The sequence below is a fragment of the Dermacentor albipictus genome, chromosome 7 (genome assembly GCF_038994185.2).
Source record: "Dermacentor albipictus isolate Rhodes 1998 colony chromosome 7, USDA_Dalb.pri_finalv2, whole genome shotgun sequence".
Taxonomy (NCBI): Eukaryota; Metazoa; Arthropoda; class Arachnida; order Ixodida; family Ixodidae; genus Dermacentor; species Dermacentor albipictus.
In genome coordinates, this window is record NC_091827.1 from 117,352,607 (window position 1) to 117,371,654 (window position 19,048).

General features: G+C 47.6%; 2 protein-coding genes and 15 non-coding genes across 17 annotated transcripts; all 17 read right to left on the reverse strand.

Annotated features, from left to right (window-relative positions):
* Positions 1-49: 49 nt before the first annotated feature.
* Positions 50-121, reverse strand: TRNAT-UGU (transfer RNA threonine (anticodon UGU)). Its single transcript has one exon. It is a non-coding gene; the product is annotated as a tRNA-Thr (tRNA).
* A 5,116-nt stretch (positions 122-5,237) lies between these two features.
* Positions 5,238-5,309, reverse strand: TRNAT-UGU (transfer RNA threonine (anticodon UGU)). The gene has a single exon. It is a non-coding gene; the product is annotated as a tRNA-Thr (tRNA).
* An 84-nt stretch (positions 5,310-5,393) lies between these two features.
* On the reverse strand, positions 5,394-5,465 carry TRNAT-UGU (transfer RNA threonine (anticodon UGU)). Its single transcript has one exon. It is a non-coding gene; the product is annotated as a tRNA-Thr (tRNA).
* An 84-nt stretch (positions 5,466-5,549) lies between these two features.
* TRNAT-UGU (transfer RNA threonine (anticodon UGU)) lies at positions 5,550-5,621 on the reverse strand. The gene has a single exon. It is a non-coding gene; the product is annotated as a tRNA-Thr (tRNA).
* An 84-nt stretch (positions 5,622-5,705) lies between these two features.
* On the reverse strand, positions 5,706-5,777 carry TRNAT-UGU (transfer RNA threonine (anticodon UGU)). Its single transcript has one exon. It is a non-coding gene; the product is annotated as a tRNA-Thr (tRNA).
* Positions 5,778-5,861: 84 nt separating this feature from the next.
* TRNAT-UGU (transfer RNA threonine (anticodon UGU)) lies at positions 5,862-5,933 on the reverse strand. Its single transcript has one exon. It is a non-coding gene; the product is annotated as a tRNA-Thr (tRNA).
* An 84-nt stretch (positions 5,934-6,017) lies between these two features.
* On the reverse strand, positions 6,018-6,089 carry TRNAT-UGU (transfer RNA isoleucine (anticodon AAU)). The gene has a single exon. It is a non-coding gene; the product is annotated as a tRNA-Thr (tRNA).
* Positions 6,090-6,205: 116 nt separating this feature from the next.
* Positions 6,206-7,394, reverse strand: LOC139047904 (uncharacterized). Its single transcript, XM_070522079.1, has one exon. The coding sequence runs from the start codon at positions 7,376-7,378 to the stop codon at positions 6,206-6,208; it is 1,173 nt and encodes a 390-aa protein (XP_070378180.1). The 5' UTR covers positions 7,379-7,394.
* Positions 7,395-9,820: 2,426 nt separating this feature from the next.
* Positions 9,821-11,036, reverse strand: LOC139048127 (uncharacterized). The gene has a single exon (XM_070522628.1). The coding sequence runs from the start codon at positions 11,016-11,018 to the stop codon at positions 9,834-9,836; it is 1,185 nt and encodes a 394-aa protein (XP_070378729.1). The 5' UTR covers positions 11,019-11,036; the 3' UTR covers positions 9,821-9,833.
* Positions 11,037-11,159: 123 nt separating this feature from the next.
* TRNAT-UGU (transfer RNA threonine (anticodon UGU)) lies at positions 11,160-11,231 on the reverse strand. Its single transcript has one exon. It is a non-coding gene; the product is annotated as a tRNA-Thr (tRNA).
* An 84-nt stretch (positions 11,232-11,315) lies between these two features.
* Positions 11,316-11,387, reverse strand: TRNAT-UGU (transfer RNA threonine (anticodon UGU)). Its single transcript has one exon. It is a non-coding gene; the product is annotated as a tRNA-Thr (tRNA).
* An 84-nt stretch (positions 11,388-11,471) lies between these two features.
* TRNAT-UGU (transfer RNA threonine (anticodon UGU)) lies at positions 11,472-11,543 on the reverse strand. The gene has a single exon. It is a non-coding gene; the product is annotated as a tRNA-Thr (tRNA).
* Positions 11,544-11,627: 84 nt separating this feature from the next.
* On the reverse strand, positions 11,628-11,699 carry TRNAT-UGU (transfer RNA threonine (anticodon UGU)). Its single transcript has one exon. It is a non-coding gene; the product is annotated as a tRNA-Thr (tRNA).
* An 84-nt stretch (positions 11,700-11,783) lies between these two features.
* TRNAT-UGU (transfer RNA threonine (anticodon UGU)) lies at positions 11,784-11,855 on the reverse strand. Its single transcript has one exon. It is a non-coding gene; the product is annotated as a tRNA-Thr (tRNA).
* An 84-nt stretch (positions 11,856-11,939) lies between these two features.
* On the reverse strand, positions 11,940-12,011 carry TRNAT-UGU (transfer RNA threonine (anticodon UGU)). The gene has a single exon. It is a non-coding gene; the product is annotated as a tRNA-Thr (tRNA).
* A 238-nt stretch (positions 12,012-12,249) lies between these two features.
* TRNAT-UGU (transfer RNA threonine (anticodon UGU)) lies at positions 12,250-12,321 on the reverse strand. The gene has a single exon. It is a non-coding gene; the product is annotated as a tRNA-Thr (tRNA).
* A 5,624-nt stretch (positions 12,322-17,945) lies between these two features.
* Positions 17,946-18,017, reverse strand: TRNAT-UGU (transfer RNA threonine (anticodon UGU)). The gene has a single exon. It is a non-coding gene; the product is annotated as a tRNA-Thr (tRNA).
* Positions 18,018-19,048: the final 1,031 nt, after the last annotated feature.

The window sequence follows — 19,048 nt, forward strand, 5'->3', positions numbered from 1 at the left end:
AGTGCTTGAATTACACTCAGATAAAATATGTGAATAAAAAACTATGCACTGTCACCAGTGAGGATTGAACTCACGGCCCCTGGTTTACAAGACCAGTGCTCTACCACTGAGCTATAGCGGCGACTCGAAGTGGCGCACAAAATGATTCAGCTATGTAGTGCTTCAATTACACTCAGATAAAATATGTGATAAAAAAGTATGCGCTGCCACCAGTGAGGATTGAACTCACGACCCCTGGTTTACAAGACCAGTGCTCTACCACTTTTATATTATTTTTATATTTATTAGCGGTTTTCAATATAACAACGCACATATGAATTTCACACTCATGACACAGATGCAAGCCTCTTGCAAGAGAAAAAGGAAGTCAAGAAAAAAAGAAGCGCTAGAAAGCCGTCAATCCTCATAGGACTGACGTTGTTAAATTAAAATTCCTTCATGACTGTCAGAGGTTCGAGCCTCGACAGCCAATCCGGTACACACTCTTGCATTTTGTGCATTTCAATAAATGAGGACATACACTCTCTGAAATACATACGCGCTGGCCGAGCGTCGGTGTCGCAGTGGTACCCGGCCATGCGAGCTCGCCATATAGAGTGGAGGGCATTCAGCATAATAAGATCATACGGTACTCCGTCCTCATCCTTAATTGGCAGATACCTGATCCCTCGGGGGTCCACCGGTAACTCCTTTTTCAGCGTTCGCTTCAACACGTCCCAAAGGAAAACAGCCGCCCAGCAATGCAAGAAAACGTGGTCAATGGTCTCAGGCTTCTGACAGATCAAGCAGTGGGATCCCCACGGCACAAGACAGCCTCGTTCTTCCACAAACGTTTTCACAGAGAGCGTTCCTGTGTGGAGCTTAAAAAAGAAGGTTTTAACCCCTGGTGGCACCTGCATTCGTTTCACCCGTTTAAGGACGTCTTGTGCTGGCCCTCCACTGTATATGGTTCTGTATAACGGCACTGGGAACACAATGTCGCACACACCATTATACAGTTTTTTCCTTTTAACTTCAAACAGATAATCACTTGAAAAACGAACTGACAGGAAACGCTGTCGACCACTTCCTTAAAATAACCTCGAAGTTTTCCGGTCATGCTTGCCGTACTAACAACATGTGTCGGCAATGTGTCGCTCAACCTGACCTGACATACGGTGCGCAGAAACGGATCGCGCACATCTCGAAAAAACAAAACGCGGTTGACAAGTTGTCGAACAAAAAGATGCACCAAGCCCACACCCCCGTCCTTCACCCTTCTGAACAAATTTGTTCGGCTACATCTCTCCCATGATGAACTCCAGATGAAGACCGCAAACATTCTGTGCAGCCTTTGCACATTTGCTCTAGAACAATGCAGCACTTGCATAACATAATATAACTTCGCTATAAAAAACATGTTACAAATTGTTGCCCTTGAAAAAATAGACTGGTTAGTGCTTGTCCATTTGTCCACTTTTTGTTTCGTTTCATTACTTTGGTTCCTCCAGTACTCATCGCTGCTCTTGTACCTATCGAGGGGAGCACCAAGATACTTTGTCGGAGTTTTCACCCACTTGACATTAGCGAAGTACTCCGGTGCCGAAAACCAATCCCCATGCCACAGCCCGAGAGATTTGCCCCAATTGACTCTGCTGCCCGTGACGTCACAGAAATGTTTTACTACAGCCATTGTTTCAGTCACACTTGGTTCGTCTGTGGAACATACTGCAACGTCGTCAGCATACGCTAGCAGCTTCACTTCGGTTTCTGCTAACCTAAAACCACGTATATTGTTATTTGCGGTGATGGCTAGACACATTGCTTCTATGTAGATAGCAAATAACAGAGGAATGAGGGGACAGCCTTGGCGCACTGAACGCATGATGTTAATGGGGGCCCCCAGAGACTTGTTAACAATTAACCTTGTAGTGCAGTTCTGGTACGCCAAGGCCACGCCCTCAGTGATGATGGTACCGACATTAACATGATACAGTATGGCGAACAAAATAACATGGGCGACACAATCGAACGCTTTCTCAAGATCAAGCTGAAGAGCTGCAACGCCGCCAGCAGTGACGTCACCGCACTCGAGCACACACCGCATCTTATGGATGTTCGAAAAAATTGATCGCCCTTTGATTCCACAAGTTTGATGGTCTGCGACGATTTCCTTTATTACGCCTTGAAGTCTAGTCGCTAAAATCTTCATAAATATCTTATAATCAATGTTTGTTAGTGATATGGGCCTGTAGTGTGATACGAGTCTCAGTTTATCTAATTTATCGTTCTTCGGAATTAGAATGGTGTGCGCTTTCCCAAAAGAAGGTGGCAACGATTTCCGCACGTACGCTTCATTAAATACTCCTACTGATATAGGGGCCAGTTCTCTTTTAAATGTCTTATATAACGCAGCACTGAGTCCATCTGGTCCCGGTGACTTGCCCAAGTTCAAGTCCTCGATTGCCTTTTCGACTTCCCTCTCCATTATTTTCCCTTCTAATCGCTCCTTAGCTTCATCACTCAAACGCGGCATGCGGTGCAGAAAGTCTGCTTTGAAACCCTCTAAATTCGCTTCCTCAAATGCAAAGAGCGACTGGTAGTACTAGAAGAAGGCGTGGGCTCTGCTCTCGTTATCGCCAACAACGGCTCCATTGATTAAAAGGTTATCGACATGGTTTTGTCGTCCGTGAGCCTTCTCTAACCCGAGCGCCCTTTTAATGGGGGTCTCCCCTGTCGCTAGAGCATCCACTCTTGCTCGCACGATGGCACCTTGGTAACATTCTTTGTCGAACTGTTCAAGCTTTTCCTTGACGCTCCTCAGATCGTCTTTGTACAGACCAGGCTCTCTGCACTCAAGCGTTATCAGCTGCTGAAGTAGTGTTCGCAAACCCTTTTCTTTATATTCCCTCTCAAACATAAGACAACTGGACCTTTCTATGGCTTTCATTTTAACCTTTTGTTTAAAACATTCCCACATTTCTGCTATTGTTTCAGCTGCATCTTCGCGTATTTCATTAACAGCATCCCGTACTCCCTTTACGAAAGATTCATCATTTAATAACAAGGCATTTATTTTCCAAATCCCCCAATTAAACGCATGTTTGCTTTCCCCTATACCAACGTTACATTTTACGAGACAATGATCTGAGAAAGATACGGGTACTACACAATAACCGTGGCATCTTGGAATTGTATCCAGCGAAATGTAGATTCGGTCTAACCGCGCATTGCTACTGCCCTGAAAACGTGTAAAAGTCACATAACGCCCCCCTTCCAGACACTCAAAAACGTCTTCGAGTTCATTTTCACTAATTAGTTTTGATAAGACTTCACTGCTTCTGTCCCGCACACCAGCATTATTGGCTCTATCTCTAGCGCTCATTACACAATTGAAGTCTCCTAGCAGCATAACGCGCTTATCGCATCGAACATACTGCGAAAGGTTCGAAAAGAAAAGGGCGCGCTCATCTACTGAATTCGGCGCATATACACATATGACGCGGAACTCAACATCACACAAATAATATCACAAAAAACCAGCCTTCCAGACTGACAAGAAAAATACTTTGAATGTGCAGTCCAGGCAGTTTCTTCACAAAAAGCTTGCACCCCCCAGCCGTGCCTAACGCATGGCTTACCACCGCAAAATACCTGGTCGTGAAACGGCGCACCATGCTCCCGGTCTCCTCCTCCCCGTCAACCTTAGTTTCCTGGACGGCTAGTACGTCGACATCGTGGTCAGTGACCAACCGTAGGACCTGACTTTGCCTACGACTAGTCGCCAACACTCTCACGTTTAAAGTGGCAATATTAAGGGACGGTATCTGAACCATGTTGAGCTAAAGAGAAAAGTAGACCCGGAGCATGGTGCTTACCGTTCACGACTAGCCCTCGGCTAGCCGCCTCCGGGACCTCCCGGTTTCCCGGCGTTGCTTGTGGACGGCACTTTGTCCGCAGGCTTTCTCTCAGGTGGGACATTCGGCTTCGGTATCAAGCTCGTCCGTCTCCCAAGAGGTGTCTTTGTCGGTGGCCCTTCGCTGGTGCTGGTCGCACCGTCGTTGCGGTCCTTAGTCTGGTCGTGGCGTCGCTTGACTGGGGCACCAAGAGTCGCAGTCCGGTCGCCGTCTTTGACAGCGTCGTCCTGCTGCATCGCCGTCGTGCCGTTGTCGAGCAGGTCTTCACTACTGCTCCGCGTAGACGGGCCCATAGCGGTCGCGACCTGTACCGTTCCACTCGGCTTCAGGGTAGTCTCAGCCACCTTGCTGTCTACGGCCGAACTCGTCGTCCCACTGGCTGCGCTGCCGGGACCGTGTCTAGAGTTCCTTTAGCAGCGTCCTCCGCCTCTGCCACGTCCATGACGTGCTCTGCCGCAACGTCGCAAGTTACTGGGCCTGTTACAGTGGCATAAGATCTTACGCAGTCAGCGTCGACGTGGCCGAAACGTCTGCATAAGGTACAGCGGGGGACTCTGCATTCACGGTGGACGTGTCCCGTGCCGTGGCAGCGCAGGCACTGCATCGGTCGACTGGGCACGACGACCAAGGCCAACTCGCCGCCGACGCGGATTTGATGGGGCAGGTCCTCCACTTTCATGCCGCTTTTCAATTTCAGAATGACGGTCCTGGTGGTTGAGGTCTTCGCTCCCATGCCTTCGACACGCCACCGCTCCCGGCTCACCTCCTTCACTTTGCCGAAAGCCGTGAATGCCGTCCGAACGTCCTCGTCGGCAACGCCGTACAGCAGCCAATGAAGCCTTAGCTTCACCTGCTGATCCTGCGGGTGAACGATGACGCACCGTCGTCCCTTCACTTGGAGTTCCTTAAGGTCCAGAAGCCTCTTTGTGGCTGTCGCATCGTTGAAGGTCACAGCCCAGACGTGGTTGATCTGGTACGCCCCTATGCATACCACATCAGGCAGCAGGCCCGTCGGCAGAAGGGCGTCTCGGAAATCTTCCACCTTATAAGGTCTGGCGCGAACATCACCGTGCAAAAAGACGGTGTAAATAATCACTTGTCCTTTAGGCAGTTGTGGCAAAATAAAGGCATAATCCTTATCGTCGTTTAGCCTGGATCCGCGGCAAGAAGTGGCCGCTGTCGCTGCTCCACTGGAGCCCATGATTCTGCTGCCCGCTCAGCTCGGCTGCCGCAAGCAGAATCCTGAGCTATAGCGGCGACTCGACGTGGCGCACAAAATGATTCAGCTATGTAGTGCTTGAATTACACTCAGATAAAATATGTGAATAAAAAAGTATGCACTGCCACCAGTGAGGATTGAACTCACGACCCCTGGTTTACAAGACCAGTGCTCTACCACTGAGCTATAGCGGCGACTCGACGTGGCGCACAAAATGATTCAGCTATGTAGTACTTGAATTACACTCAGATAAAATAAGTGAATAAAAAATCATGCACTGCCACCAGTGAGGAATGAACTCACGACCCCTGGTTTACAAGACCAGTGCTCTACCACTGAGCTATAGCGGCGACTCGACGTGGCGCACAAAATGATTCAGCTATGTAGTGCTTGAATTACACTCAGATAAAATATGTGAATAAAAAAGTATGCACTGCCACCAGTGAGGATTGAACTCACGCCCCCTGGTTTACAAGACCAGTGCTCGACCACTGAGCTATAGCGGCGACTCGACGTGGCGCACAAAATGTTTCAGCTATGTAGTGCTTGAATTACACTCAGATAAAATATGTGAATAAAAAAGTATGCACTGCCACCAGTGAGGATTGAACTCACGACCCCTGGTTTACAAGACCAGTGCTCTACCACTGAGCTATAGCGGCGACTCGACGTGGCGCACAGAATGATTCAGCTATGTAGTGCTTGAATTACACTCAGATAAAATAAGTGAATAAAAAAGTATGCACTGCCACCAGTGAGGATTGAACTCACGACCCCTGGTTTACAAGACCAGTGCTCTACCACTGAGCTATAGCGGCGACTTGACGTGGCGCACAAAATGATTCAGCTATGTAGTGCTTAAATTACACTCAGATAAAATATGTGAATAAAAAAGCATGCACTGCCACCAGTGAGGATTGAACTCACGACCCCTGGTTTACAAGACCAGTGCTCTACCACTGAGCTATAGCGGCTTTTTTTTTTTCTTTATTACCTTCTTGGTACATGACAACGAAAGACATACAAAACACTAATATCGCTTTACAAGTAAAAGATGCGAGCGGTGCACTAGCCAGCTCACACCGAAGGATTAAAAGCGTTTCAGTTTGGCGAGGTCATCCATTAATGGGAGCCATCCCGGCTGTTCTTTTTGAGCCTTAAACACATCTCTTACATAAGACACATTTTCAATGAAATACTCTCGTACAGGGAGAATAATTTCATCTTCATGCCTAAACGCCATTCGATTTTTCCATATACTGTGTAAGCTGATAAGCATAAACATGTCCCACGGCACTTCGTCACCGCTATCTACCGATAGAAATCTTATGCCGTAAGGTGATATTGGAAGCTGCTTTTTTAAAGTTCGCTGCAAGACGTCCCAGTGAAATACAGCGTCTGTGCAGTGAAGGAACATGTGATCTATAGTCTCCGGTTTTCTACAGATTAGACAATTTGTGGACCATGGGACAAATATTCCTTTCTCTTGTAGCCATGGTTTCACGGGCAGTGTGCCAGTGTGCAGCTGAAAGAAGAATGATTTCATTGAGGGCCGCACCAACATCTTTTTCACTCTCTTAAGTACATTCCCTTCAGAGCCAACACAGTATATGGAACGGTACAAAGGTATAGGCAACATAGTATCAATGAGGTCTTTATAAAGTTGTTTCCTTCTAACATCAGCAAGATACTGTGCAGAAAAGCGAACTTTCAAACACTGAAAAGCGCGCACAACCTCCCAAAGAAAGCCCCGCACCCGTACATGTTTCACAGGGCTGGATGATACAACATATTCAGGCAGTGCCTCTTTCAAGCAAATTTGCATTACCGTACGCAGGAAAGCATCTTTTTGGTCTCGGAGGAACATAAATCTTGACACAAGTTGCCTAAGAAACAAATGAGCCAAACCTAGGCCACCCTTTCCAACGGACAAAAATAGATTTGTGCGACTTGTCCGCTCCCAACTCGACCCCCAAATGAACACTGCGAAAGCCCGGTGCAATCTCTGGACGCTGGTCCGTGACATACACAGTGCCTGCAGCACATACCATACCTTGGCCACCAAAAAGAGGTTACATACTGTGGCCCGAGCGAAAATTGAAAGATCGCGGCCACCCCATTTGTGCGTACATTCGCGTGTGCGCTCATTTTCCGCTTCCCAATATTTTGCAGGTTCTTGATATTGGTCTAGTGGCACTCCCAAGTATTTGACAGGTGACGTTGCCCACTGAACGCTCTCAAACATTTCAGGCGCATAATCCATTTTCCGTGCCAGAAACCAAAACACTTTTCCCAGTTTATCACACTTCCGGAGGCTTTGCAAAACCTAGCCGCGTCCTTCACCACTTCAGTTAGACTTTCCCTATCTTCGCAAAATATGGCGATATCATCCGCATACGCAAGTACTTTAACTTCAGTGGACAACATCGTGAAGCCACGCACTTTTTCGTTTGATATAATTTTCAGGCAAAAAGGTTCGAGATACAGTGCAAACAACAACGGAGACAATGGGCACCCTTGCCTCACGGAAGAACGAACTGTGATACTTTCACTCAGCTGCTTATTAACAATAAGGTTTGCCGTACAACCAGCATATGCCATTTTGACACCTTCCAAGAGCACTCTGCCGACATTCACGTGTTCGAGGATACAAAACAGAACATGGTGGTTGACGCGGTCAAAGGCCTTTTCCATGTCCAGTTGCAACATGGCTACACGTTTATCAAAAGCATCGCAGCATTCTAATATGCTCCGTGCTACGTGAATATTTGTCGTTATCGTACGTCCTTTAATCCCGCACGTTTGGTGCTGGCCTACAATAGCTTTTATGACATTCTGCAACCTTCTGCCCAGAACCTTCATGAATATTTTATAGTCCACATTCGTGAGACTTATGGGCCGATACCCTTTGACTGACAATCTCTTAACCGGGTCTTCACTCTTCGGTACTAGGACGATGTGACTTCTTCGGAAGGACGGAGGCATCATCTGCTTTTCGTATGTTTCTTGAATTACGCTGTGTAGAATATGCGCCATGTCAGACTTAAACGCTTTGTAAAAAGCTGCGCCCAGCCCGTCGGGACCAGGTGATTTTCCGGAGCTTAACTCGTCGATTGCGCGCTCTACTTCCGCTGCACTAATTGATGCCTCGAGCCCCAGCTTGACTTCATCCTCTAAGATAGGCATCAGTGCCAAGAACTCCGCCGCGAGGCCTTCTTCAACACGTGACTCGTGACCCAGTAGTCCTTCGTAATAATCAACAAACGCACGTTGAATAGTATTAGAGTCACGAGCCATTTCGCCCTTGTACTCTATCGCTTTTATATCGTTCTTTACTGCCTATCGTTTTTCGTCGCACAGGGACCGCTTTGTCGGCGTCTCGCCAAACCACAACCGTTCTGCACGTGCGCGTATGACCGCTCCTTTATATTTCTCTTTATCCATCAGTTCTAACGTATTTTTTGTCTCTTTTATTTCTTTTTCGTACTGGCCCGGCTGAACACTTTCCAACCTCAGCAGCAAATCTAAGCGGCTCTGAAATTCTTTTTCGTCTGCCTTGTTGCTTTGACGCAGCGCACTCGCTCTTTCTATAGCGATCATTTTTATTTCTTCTTTAAAATGTTCCCATTTCCCAATAACGTCCCTCTGATCACCCGTTTGCAAACAGTCTATTTTTTCTTTTACTTTAAACACAAAACGTTCATCCTCAAGAAGCCTTATATTAAATTTCCATAGTTCCCAGTTGAACTTCGACCTTTTGGTCTTCGTTCCTATTGTAACCATTACCATGCAATGATCGCTGAACGCAACGTTTTTAATCAAGTAGTCACTGCACATTGGGACCAGGCCAGCAGACGCATAAACCCTGTCAAGTCTTGCATGACTTCCTTGTTGGAAATGTGTGAACTGCAGACGGGCACCTTCTGACAGAGCACTACCGACGTCTTCTAAATTGTGCTCCAGGACAATTGCGTTCAAAAGTAAAGAGCTCTGGTTTCGAATGGTCGCGTTAGTAACTCTGTCTTCGGGCATGCATACGCAGTTGAAGTCACCCATCAGAATAATGTATCTAGGAGACTTCAGATAGGGCTGAACCATTTCGAAGAAAGCTTTGCGCTCATTTTCCTTATTTGGGGCATACACACACATTACGCGCCACTGTAAATCAAGATACGAAAAATCACACATCACAAAACGGCCGGTGTTGAAAACTGTAACAGATTCTTCAATAACACCTAAAGAATTTCGAATTAAAATGGCACACCCTCCTGACGTACCAACAGAATGACTGACGCATACATTGTAACGGCTTCTAAAAGGCTCAACCATGCGGTTCGTCTGAGCTTCACTTTCCACCTTGGTCTCTTGCACTGCCACTACGTCCACATCGTTCTCAAGCAGGAGGCGGCTTAATTGATACTGACGCCGCCTCGCTGCCAGTCCCCTTACATTAAAGGTGGCAAATTTAAGTGCTGCTTCTGTTCTGCCTGCCATTTGCGCGATAAATTAAATAGGCCGAACGGCTTCGTGCTCACCTTCAGCCTTAATACACCGAGAAGTGAAGCTCAGCAATTTTCCCTTCACAAGAGTTCTCGAGCCCACCCAAGAGGCGTGCTCGCGTTCTGCAGCAGGCTGGCGCAGCCTCAGCGCGCTGGCCGCCGTAGTCCCGTTGTGGGTCGCCTCTCGTTCCTTGTCAAGCCAGAAGGCAGCCATGGTTGCTACGTCGGTGTAGTCTTCGCCGGCTTTTTGTCCGGCGGGATGTTGGGCTTCGGGCGAAACGTCGGCCGGCGCTGCCCTCCCGATTTGGGGGGTGGTTCGTCGGTACTCGCAGAAGGATGCTGAACCTCTTCGACACAGGCCTTGTCGTGTGTCCTCTTTGCTGGAGCACTACTCGTGCTTGTTTGGACGACGTCCATGCCTTCTCCCTCCTCTTGAGGTTTTCCATGTACTGCTTCCGTAGCAGTACTTGTGCTTCGCTCCGCTGCGTCAATCTTCGGGGCTACAACAGCCTGCTTCGACGCAGTGGTCTGGCCTTCAGTCTGTGTCACTGCCACGCCCCCCTTGACGGCGTTAGGCGCTGCCTGCGGCGTATTCTTTTCTGCTGTTCTCGCTGCCTCCTCGGATTCGTCCGCATCCATGAGAAGTTCAGAGTCGTCTTCTCCTCTCATGTGCCCTGTCACATTTGCGTACGTTTTGACGCACTGCGATTGGTCATGCCCGAAGCGACGGCACTGACTGCAACGGGGAACTTTGCATTCCCGTCGGACGTGTCCTGAAGTATGGCACCTTAGGCAAAGCGGGGCTCTTCCAGGAACTACAACGAGGGCCTGCTCTCCAGCAATGCGTAGCTGGTGAGGCAGGTCATCAATTGTGACTCCAGGCTTCATCTTCAAAGACACACAACGCGTTGACGAACCTTTGTCCATGACTCCCTGAACGCGCCAGCGTTCCTTGGCGACTTCCGTCACCGTTCCGTAAGGTGCAAAGGCTGTTCGCACATCTTCGTCTTGCACGTTGTACAAAATCCAGTGGATCTTCATCCTCACGTCCTGGTCGTCGGGATCAATGACAATGCACCGTCGTTCTTTAACAGTCACTTCACGGACTGAAAGAAGCTTCTTCATTCCGTCAACACTCTTGAACGTGATAGCCCAGATGTGATTCATCTGGTACGCCCCCAAGGCGACAACCTCGGGGAGCAGTGCCAAGCGAACCAGTGCGTCGCGAAAATCCTCGACCTTGTAGGGCCTTGCTCTGACGTCAGCGTGTAAAAACAGCGTATTTGCAACAATTCGACCTGTTGGTAGCCGCGGCAAAATAACTTCATAATCCTGGTCACTCGAGCCAGCAAACCTGTTTCCACGGCCAAGCTGGGCCGCTGATACCGCTCCGTTGGAGCACATGATGCGCACGTCCGTCACGCTCGGTGGCCGGAAGTGGAATCACTGAGCTATAGCGGCGACTCGACGTGGCGCACAAAATGATTCAGCTATGTAGTGCTTGAATTACACTCAGATAAAATAAGTGAATAAAAAATCATGCACTGCCACCAGTGAGGAATGAACTCACGACCCCTGGTTTACAAGACCAGTGCTCTAGCACTGAGCTATAGCGGCGACTCGACGTGGCGCACAAAATGATTCAGCTATGTAGTGCTTGAATTACAGTCAGATAAAATAAGTGAATAAAAAAGCATGCACTGCCACCAGTGAGGATTGAACTCACGACCCCTGGTTTACAAGACCAGTGCTCTACCACTGAGCTATAGCGGCGACTCGACGTGGCGCACAAAATGATTCAGCTATGTAGTGCTTGAATTACACTCAGATAAAATAAGTGAAAAAAAAAGCATGTACTGCCACCAGTGAGGATTGAACTCACGACGCCTGGTTTACAAGACCAGTGCTCTACCACTGAGCTATAGCGGCGACTCGACGTGGCGCACAAAATGATTCAGCTATGTAGTGCTTGAATTACACTCAGATAAAATATGTGAATAAAAAAGTATGCACTGCCACCAGTGAGGATTGAACTCACGACCCCTGGTTTACAAGACCAGTGCTCTACCACTGAGCTATAGCGGCGACTCGACGTGGCGCACAAAATGATTCAGCTATGTAGTGCTTGAATTACACTCAGATAAAATAAGTGAATAAAAAAGTATGCACTGCCACCAGGGAGGATTGAACTCACGACGCCTGGTTTACAAGACCAGTGCTCTACCACTGAGCTATAGCGGCGACTCGACGTGGCGCACAAAATGATTCAGCTATGTAGTGCTTGAATTACACTCAGATAAAATAAGTGAATAAAAAAGTATGCACTGCCACCAGTGAGGATTGAACTCACGACGCCTGGTTTACAAGACCAGTGCTCTACCACTGAGGTATAGCGGCGACTCGACGTGGCGCACAAAATGATTCAGCTATGTAGTGCTTGAATTACACTCAGATAAAATAAGTGAATAAAAAAGCATGCACTGCCACCAGTGGGATTGAACTCACGACCCTGCTTTACAAGACCAGTGCTCTACCACTGAGCTATAGCGGCGACTCGACATGGCGCACAAAATGATTCAGCTATGTAGTGCTTGAATTACACTCAGATAAAATATGTGAATAAAAAAGTATGCACTGCCACCAGTGAGGATTGAACTCACGACCCCTGGTTTACAAGACCAGTGCTCTACCACTGAGCTATAGCGGCTTTTTTTTTTATTACCTTTCTCAGGAATGAAACAAAGCGATACAATCACAAATCCACACTACATAAGGTAATTAAAAACGCTTGCCCGCTTTGGGGAAGCGTGGGTATTTAAAAGCGCTTCAGGTTTACAAGAGCATCTAATACAGGTATCCATGCTGGTGGATCAATCTGTGCTTTATACATCTCACGAATAAACGCAATACTTTCTTTGAAGTACTCTCTGGCTGGCTGTGCGTTCATATCTGCATGATACACTGCCATTCTCGTTTTCCAGATGCTGTGAAAACATAAAGCCATAAACATGTCATGCGGCACTCCTTCGTCTTTATCGGTTGGGAGGAAGCGGATGCCATATGGGGTAATCGGTAACTCTTTTTTTAAAGTACGTTGCAGTATGTCCCATAAGAAGGTGGCATCTATGCAATCAAGAAAAATATGGTCGATAGTTTCTGGTTGCTTGCACAATAAGCAGTTTATCGTCCAAGGCACGAAGATACCCTTCTGCTCTAACCACGGTTTAACGGGCAGAGTTCCGTTGTGCAAGTAAAAGAAAAACGTTTTCACCGTGGACCGTACTGGCATCCGCTTCACCCTTTTCAGTACGTCTTTGCCTGCTCCTATTGACAACATGGTGCGATACAGTGGTTCTGGCATACATACATCAACAACATCTTTGTACAGTTTCTTTCGTGTGACTTTGCTTAGATACTGTAATGAGAACCGTGCTGCGAGGAACTCGTAAGACCAGACGACTTCTCGCAGGAAGCCTCGTACTTTCGGCCCATCAACCCGATCAGACGACACAATGAACGCTGGCATAACGTCACACAATCGCATTTGAATCACAGTACGTAGGAAAGCATTGCTTTGCTCTCGCATAAAGAGAAATCTGGACACTACCTGTTTTAGAAACAAATGCGCCAAGCCCAGTCCGCCACTTTTCACTGACCGGAATAAATTTGTGCGGCTTGTACGTTCCGAAGTTGATCCCCATATATACACTGCTAGCACCCTGTGGAGTCTTTGAATGCTTGCTCTCGTCGCACACAGTACTTGCAGAACGTACCAAATCTTGGCTACAAGAAAAAGGTTACATACTGTTGACCTTGCAAATATAGATAAGTCTCTCCCTCCAAATTTGGTCGATTTTTCTTTTATTTGTTCCGCTTCATTTCTCCAATAATCAGTAGTGTCTTTGTAGTGATTTAAAGGAACCCCGAGGTATTTCGTTGGCGAAACCGTCCACTGCATGCTTTCAAAGACGTCCGGGGTATCGTCCCAGTCCCCATGCCAAAAGCCCAAAGATTTGCTCCAGTTGATAACGCTTCCGGTCACTTTACAAAAACTCCTCGCCACACTGATGGCATTCCTGACACTGTCTTGGTCAGAACAGAAAACTGCAATATCGTCAGCGTACGTAAGTAGCTTAACCTCGCTTGTGCTCAACCTAAAACCTTTTATGGCACTCGATGACATGATTTTCAAACAGAAAGGCTCCAGGTACAGCGCGAACAGTAAAGGAGACAAAGGGCATCCTTGCCTAACAGAGGACTTTATCTGGAAACTGGCAGTTAATGATTTATTAATTTTAATCCTGCTAGAAATGTCTGCGTAACACATTTCTATACCTTCTGATAGGACGTTTCGGACATTGATGTGTTCTAGAATGTTGAAAAGGACTTTATGCACAACTTTGTCGAATGCCTTCTCTAAATCCAGTTGTACCATGGCGACCCTCCCGCAGTGCGCATCACAGCACTCCAGGACGGTTCTAGCCACGTGTATGTTTGTTACAATGGACCTTCCTTTTATGCCGCAAGTCTGATGCGGCCCCACAAGCCTGGTTATAACACTTTGTAGTCTCCTGCCCAAAACTTTAGCGAATATCTTGTAGTCCGTGTTCGTTAGTGTTATCGGTCGATAGGCTCGTACAGAGAGCAAGGCAGCCGGATCCTCTGTTTTTGGAAAAAGTACAACATGGCTCTGCCTGAAAGAAGGAGGCAACTTCTTTGTTCTGTATGCCTCCTTTATTACGTTATGCAGGACAACTGCTATCTCCGTTTTAAAAGCCTTGTAGAATTCTGAGCCAAAACCATCAGGGCCTGGCGATTTCCTTGTACTCAATTCATCGATTGCCCCCTCAAGCTCTGCAACGCAGATTGGTGCTTCGAGATTCGTTTTAACTTCTGCTTCAAGTTTTGGCATGTGTCTCAAGAAATCGCTTTGAAAACCTTCCGCAATCTATGGTTCGCGGCCTACTAAATCACGATAATAATCAACAAATGCGCGACGTATCAGTTCCTCGTCTTGCACAACTTCATCTCTGTACATTATCGCTTTTATTTCGTCGCGCGACGCATAGCTTTTTATGCGAAGCATATTACGAGGGCTCAACCCAGCTCCTCAGGCGCGGCGGTGACCATGAAATCACGTGACACCGTGACGTCACGACAGAGGAGAAGTGGCTTTGGCTCAACTCTTGCAAGACGGGCTGGGTGGGAATCGAACCAGGGTCTCCGGAGTGTGGGACGGAGACGCTACCACTGAGCCACGAGTACAACGCTTCAAAGCGGTACAAAAGCGCCTCTAGTGAATGCGGTGTTGCCTTAGAAACGCGCTGTTTCTAAGGCGTGCGTCTCTTGCTCAGGCGCACATTTCGTTGCCGCGCCGAACGCTGCTTTGCTCGACGCTCACCGCGTCCAATGCGGGGCGCGTAGTCGCTGCCCTGTAGCCCATTGTCTTACACCCCTTGGCGGGTCGACGGGAACGCTGTCGCGTTCCACTCTTGAAGGCGAAGAAGTAATGCATGAGTTGTTTCTTCGTCTAGCCGAACCAAATATAGCCAAGCAACAGCAGTTCACCAGGCTAAACAGTGGTTCAACAACTAAAATAAAGGCTAGTATGCTTCGCATCCTGGGCTTAACCTTACCTAAGCCACAGCCATTTTTTTCATCTGATAGAGCGCGTTTGGTGGGGGTTTCATCCATATACATTTTTTCCGCACGTGCTCGTACAACTGCGCCCCTGTACTTTTCTGTATTAATAATTTCTAGTTTGTTTTTAATTTCTTTTATTTCTCTGGCAAAGTTACCCGGAGCTGTAGCTTCTGCATTTAAATAAAAATCAAGCTGGCTTTGGAGCTCAGTTTCTTCTTTGTTTTGCTTCCTCCGCGATGCCCCGGCTCTTTCGATGGCTGAGATTTTTGCGTTTTCCTTAAAATGTTCCCATGCCTCCGCATAACACTCCGGTTCATTTGCTAGTAGGTCTCCAATTTTTCCTTGTGTTTCCTTCATATATACCTCATCATTGAGGAGTTTAACATTGAATTTCCACAGCTGCCAGTTAAATTTCGCCGGTTTCCTCGGACCTAGCGCACACACAACCAAACTATGGTCGCTAAAGAAAACGTTTTTAATGTCATAATTATTGCAGACGGGTGCCAAATCTGCCGAAACATAAATACGATCTAATCTAGCGTGGCTGTCCCCTTGGTAGTGGGTATACCGAGGCAATGTGCCATTTGACAGGAAGCACCCTACATCTTCTAACAGGTGACCTTAAGTCAGCGCATTTAGTACCGACACACTCGCATCTCGTATCGGTGCATCTCTTGTCCTGTCTTCTACTCTGGTTACGCAATTAAAGTCCCCCATCATTATAATTGCCCTGTCACAATTAAGATAATGTTCAACACTTTCGAAAAACAATCGGCGCTCACTTGATGCATGTGGATCATGTAAACAAACTATTCGGAACTTCTGGGCTTGCAACGTTATGTCGCATACAATAAGTCGTCCAGTGTCACACGCGTACACACTATCAACAGATATGCCTGTGGTGTGCTTCAGAAACAGCGCACAACCACCGGCTGTACCTACTGCATGCGCAACGCATACATTGTAGTACGCCCTAAAAGGTTCAACCATGCGGTTTGTTCCTTCCTGACTTTCGACCTTCGTTTCCTGTATGGCAATTACGTCCAAGTCATTTTCCATAAAAAGTCGACTCAGTTGGTATTGCTTTCTCCGTGTCGACAGGCCCCGCACGTTAAGAGTGCCTACATAAAGAGGCGTTCGGAAAGTAACAGCCATTTTTTTTTATAAACACAAACCGCATAGTATCCCTTGCTTATCACAAGACGGCAAAACACTCACATTTTTATAGAAAATCCCAGTCATTCCAGCCATTTTGTTTAGAATTTAGACCTCGCCGTGACGACGTCAACACACTGTCTTTCCGGTCCATTCCGCTGATAGTGTCCGGTTGGCAAAAAAAGAAGACTCGACACCTTGTCACGTCGCCGGCGGGGCCGGCGGTTTCCGCTCGGGCCGTGGCTCGAGCGGTATTTTCGGTGCGGGTTTAAATGTAGTCCTTCGATGGGGTGTCGTTTTCACAGGCGGCTCATCCGTTGCATTCTGGTCGGTCTTGTGCCCTTCCTTGCCATCCTCATGGAGTCGTTTTGGTGCAGGGCTGCTGGTACTTGCCATAACGACGTCCGTAGTCTCAGGGCTTTGCTCGACACACGCGTCAGGTGCAATGTGTTGGCTCGTTGGAGCACCCATCGCCAGTGTCTCTACAGCCTCTGTTGAAGCGATGGCTGTGTCTTCCGCAATAATGACTGCAGCCTTTTGCTTGACATGTGACACGTTTGCTGCACCAATAGATCGCGAGCTATCTGCCTCGGGGGTAGTTTCGGCCGCGTCTGCCTCGTCCATTAGATGTTCCGTCGACAGTTCATCGCTTGCTGTGACTCCGGCCACGTTTGCGTAGGTTCGCACGCAGACGCTTTCATCGTGGCCATATCGCCGACATTTGGCACAACGCGGTACCCGGCAGTCGCGCCTGATATGGCCTGTGGCATGGCACCTCAAGCATAGCGGTGGGCGTCCCGGCGCAACGAGTGGAGCCTTGATTCCTGCAACCCGAAACTGATGGGGTAAATCTTCTAGAGTTACACCAGGCTTGAGCTTTAGACCAACCGTGCGCGTAGACGAGCCTTTGTCAGCTATTCCGTGTACTCGCCAGCGCTCCTTGTAGATATCGCTGGTTTTCCCGTACGGTGCTAGAGCAGAGCGCACTTCTTCGTCCGGAACATTATGTAGCACCCAGTAAAGCTTGATGCGCACTTCTTGATTTTCGGGGTCAACCACAAGGCACCGTTTCTCCTTGACCAGAACTTCCCCGATTCCTACCATCTTCTTCGTAGCTTCTGCACTTGTAAAAGTGACGGCCCAAACATGGTTCATCTGGAACGCCCCCAAAGCTATCACTTCAGGAAGCACTCCGAGATGAACCAACGTGTCGCGAAAGTCTTCTACACGGTAAGGCCTGGCTTTCAAATCCCCGTGAAGAGAAACAGTATTCCCTACAGACGCACCTGTTGGCAGCGACGGCAGAATAACTTGATAGTCCAGGGCTTCATCAGCAAAAAACCTGTTTCGGCGGCCCGACTGGGCCGCTGATACCGCTCCGGCGGAGCACATTCCACACACGTCCGTTTGCTATCACGGCCGGAAGTAGAATCCCTGCGCTATAGCGGCGACTCGACCTGGCGCACAACATGATTCAGCTATGTAGTGCTTGAATTACACTCAGATAAAATATGTGAATAAAAAAGTATGCACTGCCACCAGTGAGGATTGAACTCACGGCCCCTGGTTTACAAGACCAGTGCTCTACCACTGAGCTATAGCGGTTTTTTTTTCTTTATTACCGGATTGGAACTTCCAAACACAGAACTCATAAATACAATTTTACAAGTACAATAAAAGACGCGTGAGCCTTTTCATGGCTGGAGTGTGAAGCTTAAATGGCTTCAGAGAAGCCAGCTTATCAAGCACAGGCATCCAATCCGGTGGGTTCCTCTGGATTTTGAGAATATCTCGTATGTACACACAGTTTTCACTGAAGTTTTGCATGGCCGATCTTGCGTCGACATCCGCATTTCTGACCGCCATCCTCGTTTTCCACACACTATGCAAACACAGTAACATGAACATGTCGCATGGCATTTCATCTGGATCTTCACATGGCAAGAATCGGATACCAAAGGGTGTTACTTGCAAATCTTTCTGAAGTGTCCGTTTAAGGATGTCCCTCAAGAAAACAGCATCGTGACAGTCCAAAAAGATGTGTTCTATCGTTTCCTCCTTTCGACATATCAGGCAGTGTAATCCCCATGGGACGAAGATACCTTTGCTTTGAAGCCATGGTTTTACAGCGAGCGTGCCCGTGTGCAGTTGGAAAAAGAATGATTTAGATGACGCTCTTACTGGCATTTTTCGAACTCGTTTTAATACGTCTCTTTCTGGTCCTAGTTGATAGATGGATCGGTACAACGGTATTGGTACAAACACATCAATTAGATCTTTGTACAATTGTTTACGTGCCACTGCGCTCAAATATTCTAAGGAAAACCGTGGCTTCAGTACTTGATATGCAGACACTATTTCGCGCCAAAAACTGCTCAGTGTTCCACGCGTATCGACATTTGATGAGACAATATAATCCGGGATATGATTACACAGCCTCATGTGTATAACAGTACGCAAGAAAACATCGCTTTGGTCTCTCAGAAAGAAAAACCTTGAAACTATTTGTTTCAAAAATAAATGACACAGACCAAGCCATCCGTGTCGCACCGAAAGGAACAAGTTTAACCGACTGGTGCGTTCCCAGGTAGAATTCCATATATAGGTGGCAAACACTCTGTGTAATTTTTGGACAC

What these genes read in the sequence shown, in the direction of transcription:
- LOC139048127 (XM_070522628.1), bottom strand. Translation starts at nt 11,018, where the DNA reads ATGTGCTCCAACGGAGCGGTATCAGCGGCCCAGCTTGGCCGTGGAAAC.
- LOC139047904 (XM_070522079.1), bottom strand. Translation starts at nt 7,378, where the DNA reads ATGGATTATGCGCCTGAAATGTTTGAGAGCGTTCAGTGGGCAACGTCA.